At 34.9% G+C, this 13,726-nt stretch overlaps 1 protein-coding gene across 5 annotated transcripts in view; it reads left to right on the forward strand.

Moving 5' to 3' along the window:
• The window catches only part of ANKHD1 (ankyrin repeat and KH domain containing 1), a 116,853-nt gene that overhangs the window by 45,457 nt on the left and 57,670 nt on the right, over nucleotides 1-13,726 (forward strand). For 4 of the 5 annotated variants that reach the window (XM_030869408.3, XM_030869403.2, XM_030869405.2 and 1 more), the window contains exon 10: nucleotides 3,727-3,836. The exons of the other annotated variant lie outside the window; for it this stretch is intronic. In XM_030869408.3, coding sequence (XP_030725268.2) covers nucleotides 3,727-3,836 — 110 coding nt within the window. The remainder of the gene's footprint in view (nucleotides 1-3,726; nucleotides 3,837-13,726) is intronic. 5 annotated transcript variants of the gene reach the window in all.

Below are 13,726 nucleotides of genomic sequence, written 5' to 3' on the forward strand. Positions count from 1 at the left end.
ACCAGGGAAGTCCCAGAAGTATTTAGTTTTAAAATAATTTGTGCTTGGGCTTCCTTGGTGGCGCAGTGGTTGAGAGTCCACCTGCCGATGCAGGGGACACGGGTTCGTGCCCCGGTCCGGGAAGATCCCACATGCCGCAGAGCGGCTGGGCCCGTGATCCATGGCTGCTGAGCCTGCGTGTCCGGAGCCTGTGCTCCGCAACGGGAGAGACCACAACAGTGAGAGGCCCGCGTACCGCAAAAAAAAAAAAAATAATAATAATAATTTGTGCTTTATATATTGTTAACCAGTGGTAAGAAGTAAGTTTTTTTTACATAGAATATTTGTAGTTTTATATAGAGCAAGTTAAGGATATATCAGAAAAAATTGATCCAGACAGATGTAAACCTTTATTTATCCTTTAGAAGTAGTATAAATTTTTTAATCCATATCTAATAAGTTGTTTAAAACTTGACATATAAAGAAATACATAAAGGAAAATGAAATATTTAGCAAAACTTTATTCATCCTTTATTGTTAATTTGATTATAGCCCAGCATCAGTTATTCCTTTGGATTATTATTGCAATAATTTCTTAATCCAGATCATTAATGGTTTGGATGATTGTTTAGATTTTGAACCAATGCACAAACCAACCATACAGGCTGACCTCTTCCTTGACTCAAATACTATTATTTGCTGTAGTTAGTAAATGTATGGGCATTATTCAGTCATTTTTCCCTCATTATTTTCTGTAACTGTCTGTGTCCCATTCAGGAGTCTTTCTTTACCGGTGCTTATCAGTCTTCATTCTCCCCACATCCCTCTAAGTAGTCAAGATATTGTTAAGAGGCTTTTAAAAGAAGGAATAAATAGGGGCTTCCCTGGTGGCGCAGTGGTGCAGTGGTTGAGAGTCCGCCTGCCGATGCAGGGGACGCGGGTTCGTGCCCCTGTCTGGGAGGATCCCACATGCCGCAGAGCGGCTGGGCCCGTGAGCCATGGCCGCTGGGCCTGCGCCTCCGGAGCCTGTGCGTCCGGAGCCTGTGCTCCGCAACAGGAGAGGCCCGCGTACTGCAAAAAAAAAAAGAAGGAATAAATAATGTTAACTAAGAAATCAGCAGACATTCTGCTCAGCTCATGTGTTAACTCTATTAATTACCACTGGCCACTGGTATAGTAAGAAATATTACACACATTTTATAGATATAGAAACTGATGTACAGTCATGTTACATAACTTCCCTAAGCAAATCAAGCTAATAAGTGACAGGGCCAATATTCAAACTTAGAACTCCTGACATTGTTTTTTCTATTGTATCACCACTGATTCTCATATTTAGCTGCTTTTGCTAATTTGAAGTAGGTAGTTTCTGGAACTGTCTCGGGGGCCTGAGAATCACTTTTTATGTGATCACTACCTAAAACAATTTTTTTCCAGATTAGAGTGTGATTTATTTACATGCATTTCTTCTCATAGTGAAGCACTAAAGAAGAATCCAACAGGTCTTTTAATACATTGCGTATACAGTTTTTTAAAAAAATTAAAAAACCTTGGGCTTCCTTGGTGGCGCAGTGGTTGGGAGTCCGCCTGCCGATGCAGGGGACATGGGTTTGTGCCCCGATCCGAGAGGATCCCACATGCCGCGGAGCGGCTGGGCCCGTGGGCCATGGCCGCTGAGCCTGTGCGTCCAGAGCCTGTGCTCCGCAACAGGAGAGGCCACAACAGTGAGAGACCTGCATACTGCAAAAAAAAAAAAAAAAAAAGTAACCACAGAACCATTTCCTTACCTAAATTTTTAAAATAATAATTCCTTGGTGTCATTAAATACCCAAGCAGTTTTCATATTTTCCTGATAATCTTATAAATGTGTATGTGTGCGTTTAATGACTTTTTTGAATTAGGATTCGAATAAGATTCATACAGTAACTCTTGATCAATACATCTCTTAAGTCCCTTTAATTTATGGGCTCTTCATCATCTTTCTTTTCTTTTTTCCCTTGCAAGTTTTGGTTGAAGACATGAAATGTTTATCCTTTAGGCTTCCCAGAGTATGGATTTTGCTAAATGCACCTCCACGATTTCATTTAACTTGTTTTTCTGTCCCTTGGATTTCCTATAAGTAGTACTTAGATCTAGAGACTTGATTAAATTCAGGTATGATGTACGTTTGTTTTGTTCTGTTTGGTTTTTAAGACTACTTCATAGGTAGTATTTGTACTTTCTTCAGGAGGTGGTAACTGTCTGATTGTCTCTCTTTTTGATTATTAGATATTGATGATCATTGCTTAGATCCATTAATTCGTTAAGGTTTACAAAGTGGTAATATTCTAAATTCTATTATTCCTTCCTTGTTTATTAGCAGACATATGTCTATAAAGAGAAACTTCCCTTCATCACCTATTTGGTTACTCTTAGGTATAAATCATATAGGAACAGGAGTATAAATGTTTGATTTTCCCCCCCTTTTCTCTCCCCCGCTCACCGCAAATAATGAGGTGGACCCCTAGTATCCTTCACTGGTGACCAAGGAAGTGGTTTTTTTTGTTTTGATTTGAACATCATTTTGAACTTCTAGATTTAAACATACATGATGGCTTTTATTCTATCATAGTCCTCATTCTTTTTGATGTAAAAATTGCTGAAATATGGGACAGTTTCACTATCTTTGGTCAATAAGTTTAGCTCCTAAATCCTTTTGGTGTGACCTCATTATAGTCTGTTTCCTTGCTTTTTGATATTGCTAGGTGTTTCAGGCCCATCTTATACAGATTCTCCCCCAGTCTTGGAACCAATTATTTCTTTAAGAAGCCCTAATTTCATTTAGTAGGATATGGTACTTAGAGATCACAATCTTAGCTAGAGATGCTATTTCGGCTTGGTCTTTCATTGTCTCTAGGCCTTTTTAGTTGGTCAGAGTGAGGAAATATTTTTCTTACAGATAATAATACAACATGAATTCATGTCAGTACTTCCAATTCAGAACCATACGGTTTTACTTAACTTCAGCAATCTTTTATCTGTGTTTTCTCTCAGCCATGCCCCGAATTTCACTGACCAAAGGATTACTCATTTGATTTTTACCACAATATCCATAGAATAGAAACCAAAACTACTGTCAATATGATTTCTGAAAACTGTTTGATATTTTTGGCTTTAGCAGCCCTTTTATTTCTTAGGGTATATCTTACTGGGGATGTATAGGCAGATTTTTAAAAAAATAAATAAATTTATTTATTTATTTATTTTGGCTGCGTTGGGTCTTTGTTGCTGCGTGTGGGTTTTTCTCCGGTCGTGTCGGGTGGGGGCTACTCTTTGTTGTAGTGCGTGGGCTTCCCATTGCAGTAGCTTCTCTTGTTGCGGGGCACAGGCTCTAGGCACGCAGGCTTCAGTAGTTGCAGCACGCGGCTCAGTAGTTGTGGGTTGCGGGCTCTAGAGCACAGGCTCAGTCGTTGTGGTGCATGGGCTTAGTTGCTCTGCGGCATTTGGGATCTTCCCAGACCAGGGCTCAAACCCGTGTCCCCTGCATTGGCAGGCGGATTCTTAACCACTGTGCCACCAGGGAAGTCCAGATTATTGTATTTTTTAATCATTTGGTATAGTTCCTTTCTTTGTGGCTAAAAGCATTCTTCCAAAACATTTAAAGGAAAATTAGGATTCTTAAAATCTGATATTTTCATATTTAGAGTTTATGAGTTTCACCAAATTATAAAATTCACAAAGTAAATGTGTAATTTTTTTGTTTGCCAGGTGCTAACGTTCATGCTACAACAGCAACAGGAGACACAGCCTTAACCTACGCTTGTGAAAATGGACATACGGATGTTGCAGATGTTTTACTTCAAGCAGGGGCTGATTTAGTAAGATATTTTTAATTTCAAATATTTTTGTGTGAATGTTAATACTCCTTTATTTTTAACATTTAGAAAGCACTAGTAAAGAAGATCAATAGTTTGCATGCTTTGTATAAAATAACTTTTAAAAGTTTGGCTACTTGTTCTAGTTGTTGCATTTATTAAATGTATTTGAAAATAGTTTTTAAAAGGGCATACTGTTTCTTTTCCTAGGTAAAAACATTTGTTTCTTTCTTCCTCTCACCCCAGTCCCATTTGACATTCCTGAACCTTTTTAACTGCCCTTTATTAGACATACAAATTCAGTGATATGTTTGCAACATAGAATAACCTGTCAAATCACTTTGAGTGATTTCTTTTGTTTTTCTAATTAGACATTTAAAATAAAGCTACTGTCATCTTCCTAACAACATTATTACAGCATTTCATTCTTTTTCTTTTCTTTTAATATCTTCTATTTTGGCTTTTCAAAGTTTCAAATTAGATGGCAGGTTCATATGTGTAATAATCCTTACAACTATGGGAAATTATAAATAATATCCCACTTAAAGGTTTATGCTTCTTGCTGAAATGTTTGCTTTGACTAATTTTTATTTTGTGAGATTATTTTGAACGGCTTTCTAGAGTTTCCTTTTGTATTTCTTAAAAATCTGTGTGAGACATGCATAATTATAAATGCTGTACAGAATCAACTTTATTAATTTCAGTTATTTAGAAAAAACTGTGCAAGTATTGTCTTTTAAACCAATTCCAATAACAGACATTCCCCCCAAAATACCTGAGAACATTGTTGGAAAATAATTATTGACTATAATAAGTATAGTGTAATTATGCTATTTATTTATCATCATTTCTACTTCTAATAAATATTGTAGTGATAAGACTAGCATTCATTCTCATTAATTAGGATCTGCCAGTTAGAATTTCTAAGAGGTGTACTTTTTTCGTTTGAAAATTATGATGGATATGTTAAGTAGATCTTAATCTTCTGCCTTCTTTCTTTATCTCATTCCTTTTTTTAGAGTTGCTTTGGGTCATCTAAAAATTAAGAATTGAAGCATTTCATCACTTGGAATAAACAGGGTAGAGCATAAAAGCTTAGATAATATAAGCAAAGTTTAATACTCTTATCCTCTGAATTCTTATCAAAATTCTTCCTTCCATTTTTCCATAGCTAAGTCACTTTCTTGACTAATTTGCTAGTTCTTCTAAAAATATTAAATAGGAAAAGAGGAATTATCTGTTAAATGCACTTTAAAGTATAGCAAAACCTTAGTGATTTTTGACAGAGTTAAAAATTTGTTATGAAATATTTTTAAATGCCCTTTAAAACAAAGGGCATTTAAAAATAGAAAACAAAATAGTTGTTTTCTATTTTTTATTTTTATAGTTTTCTGGAATTAGGTAAATTGTGATTAAAATTCCTTAGAAGAATTTCATTAAATAAGCAGATTGAAAGATTTGAATTTACCATACTGTTTTACATTCAAAATATAAGATTAAAAAATGGCTCAGATAAATATTTACCTTAAGTACAAAGGTAATACTGTTATTCTAACGTAACTGTTTTTCTCTTTTGCAAACCGTCTTTGCATTCATATACACATGTAATTATAATCATAGTATAGTACAGTTGTTTTCTATTTTCCAGAATGTGTGTTCTGTCATAATCTTTTCCATTTTGCTACATATTCTGTATATTTATAACTTGTGCATAATATTCCATCAAGTTGATGAGCCATAATCATTCACTTATTATTGAACTTTTGACTCGCTTTTTATTTTTCACTGTTGTAAATACTGCTAGATTTAATAATTTCATGTGCATAACATTTTTCTCCTTTTGAATTATTTCATATATTAATTTTTCACTTTAAAAATGTATTCCTATTTTATGCTTTTGCTATCTGTGGAGAGATATTTCAATTTTAATATTAGTTATTTTCCTGATTGTAAAAAGCAGTTCTTGTCCTTTATAGAAAATGTGGAAAGTATGGAAAAGCATAGTAAGTTTGATATTTAAAACCTATAAATAATTTCAGCTTTACTATAAGCCATACGCAGGAAACAAAAGACCTAGTGAAAAACAAGAAGTAAGTAAAGCAGGCAGATCAGTCCCTGAGTCCTGAGGAAGAAAATGACTGATAATTCTTGCTAGCTGGACCTAAAAAGACAGTAGCACCTTTCTTGTCCTTCATTCTTTTCTGTCACCTCCTAGTATCTGTTTAGGACTGTAGTAATTTCCTCCAGTGGTTTGGAATTGGAAGACTACGCTCCCATTGCGTGGAGTGGAGATGTATTCCATTTCTGGCATCCCATAGATGTATTCTTGATGTCTAGGTTTGGTAGTTCTTTAAGTTAAATTGTTTGTTTGTTTGTTTTCGTGGGCTAGCTGAGAACCTTCATTTGGGGGGGAACTATTTTTACCTTCGGTTTTAAATAAGAACGCACAAGTCAACCTTTGAAACACAATCTGGACCATGCTTTGTTAGATTTTTAGAGCTTAACTTTTGCCACAATTTAAGGCTGTTATTATATATTTTTTAAAGAGTTTAAAAGTTGTTGTCTCTCATTTTTAAAAATATTCTGTAGAATCAGTTAGGATATTAATTACAATTTTATAAAAATGTAATGCAACAATTTGGATTGCTTATATTGTTTCCTGAGATGAAACTGAGAGGTTTTAAGACTTTTCATTCTACATGTGTAGTAGGTATAGTTTAGAACTTAGTTTTAAAGGAAATCTAGACAGTTTCTTATTTAATGCTTTTTTTAAAATCCACAACCAGAACTGTTAGTATACTTGAGCATTTTCAGGTAGATCCTCAAAATATGTGTATGTTCTCATTTGAAACTTAGTTATTTGAAATTTTATTTTTTCTTGTTTTAAAAATATTTAAAATGAAAAAATATTAGATATTTCCAGTAAAAAAAAAACCCTAAATATTTATCATATTTAGAAGGTTATGGATTGATATGTAACTTGTCTACCTTTGTAATAATTGCATAAATTTGAATAATCCATTATTAAAAACCTTTGGACTAGATTAGTTTTCTTAAATAAGCCACTTAAAATGTTCCTTTTGGAAATCAAAAATTAAATGAAATAAAAAATTGTCCATTAATTCCAGAGTTCTTTTTGAAAATTCTTCCTATTTAACATGCAAAATCATTTTAACTACTGAATAAGCAGAGAGCCTTGAACAAGTCACCTAACCATGTCTTCCATATAGTTGTACTTCTTGTTACCACTGTAATGGAAATCATTATATATTGAAATAAAGATTATTCCTTTATGTACTTTCTTTCTCTGCATAGCATCTTTTGTTTATTGGGCCCAAATTAGTATTTAGTATTTGGTGTGATTACAGGTATAATATGATGTAAACCCATCGTAAGAAAGTTTGTATTAAAACACATTAGCATTCTGTAGTATACTTAAAATCTAAAAGAAATTTTAAAAAAAAGAAAAAAATAAACCAGCCTTTGGAAACTAATCTTATTTCTCTGAAAAGGAATACACTATGTATCCTTACAGATTTGTTATTGAACTGCTTGACCAGAAATAACCAATAAACACCATTTAAAAATCGAAGTTGAGTGACTCCCCTGGTGGTCCAGTGTTAAAACTCCACACTTCCGCTGCAGGGGGCATGGGTTCAATCCCTGGTCCAGGAACTAAGATCCCATATGCTGTGAGGCACAGCCAAAAATAATAATAAATAAAAATAAAATTGACATCTGCAATATTAAAAAAAATGAAAACTGAAGTTGATTCAGTTCCATTGTCTTTGAGTCACTGTCCTGGTGTCCTGTATAATTATTACTTTAGGCTGTTCTCCCCATTTACTGGTCTTTAGACCAAAAGGCAGAGTTTTAATATTTCATTCTTATTTGTATCTTGATAGCTTACTTCAGCTAAAGCATTTATATGGCTTGATTTCCTTTACCACAGTCCTCTAGCCCCCTCTTTACTATTACTTTTATGTTCAAGGTGGAGAATTTGCATAGTTAACTATTCAACAGTATAACTTGGAATGTAAAACCCTACTCTGCTTCTTTCTTTTTTTCTCTTGCTTGCTTTTAATTTTGGCTTACTTTGTTGTCTGTGTTTTCCTGGCTTCCATGCCCAACCATGTTATTGTTATAGAGATGATCCATCTCTATGAAAGATGACTGCATCAGGTCAGAGTTTCCAAACGCCCTAATGATAGGATGTTTAGGTGGCAACAGTGTTGGTTAACATGTCAGTGTTGTTTTGTTTTTCTATTTTTTATATATATATATATATATATATATATATATATATATATATCTCTAGTAGGAGTTTTTGTTGTTTTTTATTTTGTTTTTTTTTTCTTCCAGGTTTATTAAGATATAATTGCCATACAATACTGTATAAGTTTAACTTGTGATAATCACAATAAATTTAGGAACCTCTTTCATCTCATATACAAAATTAAACAAATAGAAAAAAAATTTATTCCTTGTCATGAGATCTATTAGGATTTGCTCTCAACAACTTTCATATATAACATACAGCAGTATTAATTATATGTATCATGTTGTATAATACATCCCTAGTACTTACTTATAACTTGAAGTTGGTACAGAGTTGCTTTGATTTGGTGGTGTTTCTGATTTTCAAACCATTTGTAAAGATGATGGAATCTTTCTCTTTTCATCATGGCATGTTAATTTCAGCACTAAAACGTTGATACATTTGTTGAGATAAAAGAAATATTTGTGGAACTTCCTTCACATGTATTTGCCAACAAAGCTAAGGTTGGAAAGGGAGAGTGATATATAAATCCCGTAAATTAGTATTCCTTCCTTCTCTACAGCTCCTTGGCCTTTCATGTCTAGAAGAGGAACTCAAGTAGTATTTCCCATAATAAACAACTGACATAGATATTAGAGAAGGTAAATATATTTTAGTTGTGTTCACATAAAGATTTTTTATGACCCACTTTAGCATGTTACAGGCCTTCATTGCTATTTGAAAGTAAATCTACTAAAAGGAAGAAATACCAGTGGAAGGCATCCTGTAATCCTGTATCTGAATGGAGGGCTAATGAGTGACAAAGGCTACACTTAGTTATTTAGAAAGAACTCAACATTAGAGATGCTACTGAGCATTAGACAAGACACTGGAATTTTGATCACAGCCAGCAGATCACTGATCTATAAGTAAATAGTTGCCTCAATATTCTCATCTGTAAAATAAAATCTAGTGTTATTTTCTGGACTATTTTACCCAAGTCCTGTAAATATTCTTTCTTCGGCTATGCTGGGTGTCCTAGGGCAAATCACTTAGATTCCCTAGCCTTCTTTTGTGTTTCTTTCTCATCTCCCCCCTTTCCTTTATTTTATGAGGGGTTTGGATCAGAAGATCTTTAATGACGTGGCTTAAGAAATCTAATTTTATGATTTTTAAAGAACAGGTTAACTAGCTACCTTTTTGGAGGTATCAGATGGACTAGATGAGTACTTAGCCCAAGAATGTGTGAAGTGCTATGGGATCCTTGAAGAAAATGAAATTTTAAGGTGTGAGTCATAATTAATAATAATGATGTGTTACACAAATAATCCTCTCTCTTAAAATCTTTGGGTATATTAAATATATCTTAAATTACTTAATTTTGGGCATTATTTATAATTAATAATTAGCAAATTTAGCTTACTATAAAATATTTTAATAGATAAAAGTTACTAATCCCTAGAAAACACAGTAATGTGGTAAGGCCATCCCAGTAAAGAATAATTTGGCATTATAACACTAAATCATTATCTCTCCCACCCTATCTTTTCACTGTCAGTATTTTATCCTACTTAAATACTGTCAAAGAAGTAGGAAAAGTTTCCTTAACATGGATTTTTATTGTAAGTAAACTATTTTCTTAAGAATAAAATCTCTCCAGTTATCTTTGGAGTTGTTCAATTATGAATTTATTCTTCTTTTCCTTTGGTTAAACTTTATTTTGAGTAGCAGAATAAACTTTTGTTACATCCTCTTCTTCTCATCTTATATGCCTTCAAACTTTTCAAAATTTCCTTTCTTTAGGATTGTTTTTTCAGCTTTGGCTTTCAAGTATGCATAGGTATTTTTTGCCCAGTGAGAGACAAGGAATTTAGAAATACCATTTTACTTTGAGATGTTAGCCACCTTGAAAATAGGGGTGGAAGATGGAGAGGTTTTTCCAAGGACAAGATAGGACATGGATTCTTTCTTTAAGCTCATAATAAATCTGCTTTAGATGCAGTAGATCAAAGAAAATAAATAGAACCAACCTAAAGAAGTGTGGTGGGCACACAGTGTTGCTAATTCTGGGTCTTTGCCATATTGAGTAATAGTTGGTCCTATGCAAATCAGTTATTTTTATTTTTTTTTTTTTTGCGGTACGCGGGCCTCTCACTGTTGTGGCCTCTCCCGTTGCGGAGCACACACGCAGGCTTAGTGGCCATGGCTCACGGGCCCAGCTGCTCCACGGCACGTGGGATCTTCCCGGACCGGGGCACAAACCCGTGTCCCCTGCATGAGCAGGCGGACTCTCAATCACTGTGCCACCAGGGAAGCCCGATCATAACTTTTAAAGGTTTATTATTTTTAATGTTGGAATGAAAATCGAAGCACTTCTGCACTGAGTAAATTGCGCCCCTTGAATATGTTGTACTGGTCTATCACTGATTTTCCTCCCTAACCATGAAGTAAGCTCTTTGACCCTTGTTGCTTTTCTTAGACTGTGTTCTAGCCAAATGAACTTTGGGGGGCGTTTTCCTAGAATAGTTGAGCTAGTGGAAACTGGGTGATTTGGACATGGATACATTAGCACCCTCCGGTTCTTAATCCTGGAAATTAGATTTGATATGGACTTACCTTAAAAGAAACAAAAATTTTGAAGGATCAGTTTGTTATCTATATTAAATCTTAGGAAATAGAGGATTTCTATTTCTTTTCTATATCCTCTTTTGTAAGATTTTTTTTTTAATTTAAGCAATATGTTGTGTGTCTTTCTAAACATTTCTGTACACTCAAGCATATATATATTGTGTATGTGGGCTATATGTCTTTTTTATATGAATAGATTTGTTACCACATATACTGTTCTGAAACTTTTTTCTTTTTAATATAATATTTTTCTGTCAATTCCTAAGATTTCTCATTCTTTTTCACAGGTACCCAGTGTTCTATATAATTTATTAACCATTTATTTATTCATAAACATCTGGGTTATTATAATTTTTAAAGATTACAAATGGTACTGCACTAAATATTGTTATGCAGATTTATGTATTTTTGCTACTTTTGTGAATATATCTATAGGGATAAATTCCTAGAAGTGAAATTGCCAGTTTTCAGAGGGTCCACATCTAAAAGTTTGATAGCTGCTGCGAAACTGTACAAAAATGCTGAACTAGTCTATACTTCTACTAACAATTGAGGTCTCCTGATTCTTATATTCTCATTAACATGGGTAAGATTTCCCCTTCCTTCCTTCCTTCCTTCCTTCCTTCCTTCCTTCCTTCCTTCCTCCCTCCCTCCCTCCCTCCCTCCCTCCCTCCCTTCCTCCCTCCCTTCCCTTTCCTTCTTCCTTCCTTCCATTTTTTATGGTTTAATTTTCTAATCTCTGATCATAGTCCCCATGTTTCTTTTATCTAAAAAAATCCCTGTGCTCCAGGTAGCCCTATGAGCTGCTCACTAATCGCTGAACTAATTGTTGAACTATATAAAACATAGGTATAAAGTTACTTCCTGGAAAAGTATTTATTCAGACATCATTTACAAATGGAAATTTTGAAATATTTTGTTAATTTCTTTTAAAAAACTGATTTTTAAAAAATCAAATATTTAGACAATGTTTATTGACTCCATTCTGAAGAGGAGATTAATGTGTCTTCCACCATAGGATTTTCATGAGTTATTTTATTATTACATTGTCATGATTTTATAACATTTACATTCTGTTTTATGACCCTATTATTTCTCAAAGTTGTTTAACTGTATATTTAGGTGGATTCAGTGTTTACCTTACTAGTCTTTCATATTATGTAGACTCTGAATTCCTGATTTCCTGAACTTGACTCACCTTTTGGCTGGCTAATACTGGTATTTTGTTTTGAATTTACTTTCCTCAACCAAAAAAGAGTTCACAGGTGCCTGCATTTTTGATATTACTTTATGTTGTATTTATAAATGAATGTAGCCAAATATAAAATTAATGAATCACTTGTTTTTTCCCCTCAAAATTCTAAGCCCTCTATTCTACTGTCTTCTGGTATTAAATATTGCCAAAGCCTGCTAGAATATTCCCCATTATATGTAAGTGATTTCCTTTCTGCCCGGATTATCATAAGATTCTTTCATTATACTTAAACCTCTATGATTTCGCCAGGATGTGTCTTGGTGTTTATTATTTTATAACAGTTTTTCCTGGAAAACCGTGAGTGCTTTCTATTTAAAGATTTTAGTTCATCCTCTCTCTCCTCTCCTTTTCTTTCTCCTCATCATCCTTCTCCAGTTTTTTTCTATTACAGCCTTGAATACTTCTTTTTCTGTTCTGTTTTCTTCTAGAACATTTATTATCCACATATTGAATCTCCCTTATTATCTTTATGTCTGATTCTTTTCATTTCTTTGTCCTTTTCCTCTGTATTGTTTCTTTCTTAAGTCCATCCACCAGGTCACTATTTTTTCTGTATACTTGTTGCTGCTTCTAATGTGGTTTTCATGGTTTCATCATTACTTAGTATCTTCTGCTCTTCCAACTCACTTTTTTTCCCTGATAAATTTATTTATTTATTTATTTTTGGCTGCGTTGGGTCTTCATTGCTGCGCACGGGCTTTTCCCTAGTTGCAGCGAGCGGGGGCTACTCTTTGTTGAAATGCGCGGGCTTCTCATTGCGGTGGCTTCTCTTGTGGAGCACAGGCTCTAGGTGTGCGGACTTTAGTAGTTGTGGCACGTGGGCTCAGTAGTTGTGGCTCATGGGCTCTAGAGTGCGGGCTCAGTAGTTGTGGCACACGGGCTTAGTTCCTCCGTGGCATGTGGGATCTTCCTGGACCAGGGTTTGAACGTGTGTCCCCTGCATTGGCAGGCAGATTCCTAACCACTGCGCCACCAGGGAAGTCCCCCAACTCACTTCTTTTTTTTTTTTAATTTATTTATTTTTGGCTGCGTTGGATCTTCATTGCAGTGCACAGGCTTCTTATTGTGGTGGCTTCTCTTGTTGCAGAGCACAGGCTCTAGGTGTATGGGCTTCAGTAGTTGCGGCTCGCGGGCTCAGTAGTTGTGGCGCACGGGCATACTTGCTTCATGGCATGTAGGATCTTCCTGGAGCAGGGCTCGAACCCATGTCCCCTGCATTGGCAGGCAGACTGTTAACCACTGTGCCACCAGGGAAGTACCCCCAACTCCCTTTTAAGTTTCCTCTTGCTGTTATATCACTTTGTTCCACTAGTTAAAGCGTTCATATTCTCTGTAATATTTTTGAAAGTACAAGGGAACATTTGACTAAAATTTTGTTTCCATTTTTGTAGGAACTTCTTAATAGGTTCTGTGTTGGATACTTTGTGCTTATTTATTCTTATTTGAATGGAGCTTGTCTTTGTTGAAAATCATATGGGGTTGAGGAAGGGAGAAGTGAACTTTAACAGTCAGCTTGTTCAAATCATAGAGTTGACTCAAAATACTTTCTCACCAAATCTCTACCATAGGAGCATGCATCCCCTTAGGGTAAGCATATCATCCAGGGTAGGAGGTAGGAGTGACTTAGGGTGAAGCCTTCTCTAGGCCACATTTCTTTTATTTGGAGATATAGTTGATCCTGGTCAGTGATTGCAATTCTTATTACTGTTTCTTCAACCATCTCCCTGTCTCATCTTCGAGTACTTTCTCCCT

The sequence above is a fragment of the Globicephala melas genome, chromosome 3, assembly GCF_963455315.2.
Source record: "Globicephala melas chromosome 3, mGloMel1.2, whole genome shotgun sequence".
Classification (NCBI taxonomy): Eukaryota; Metazoa; Chordata; class Mammalia; order Artiodactyla; family Delphinidae; genus Globicephala; species Globicephala melas.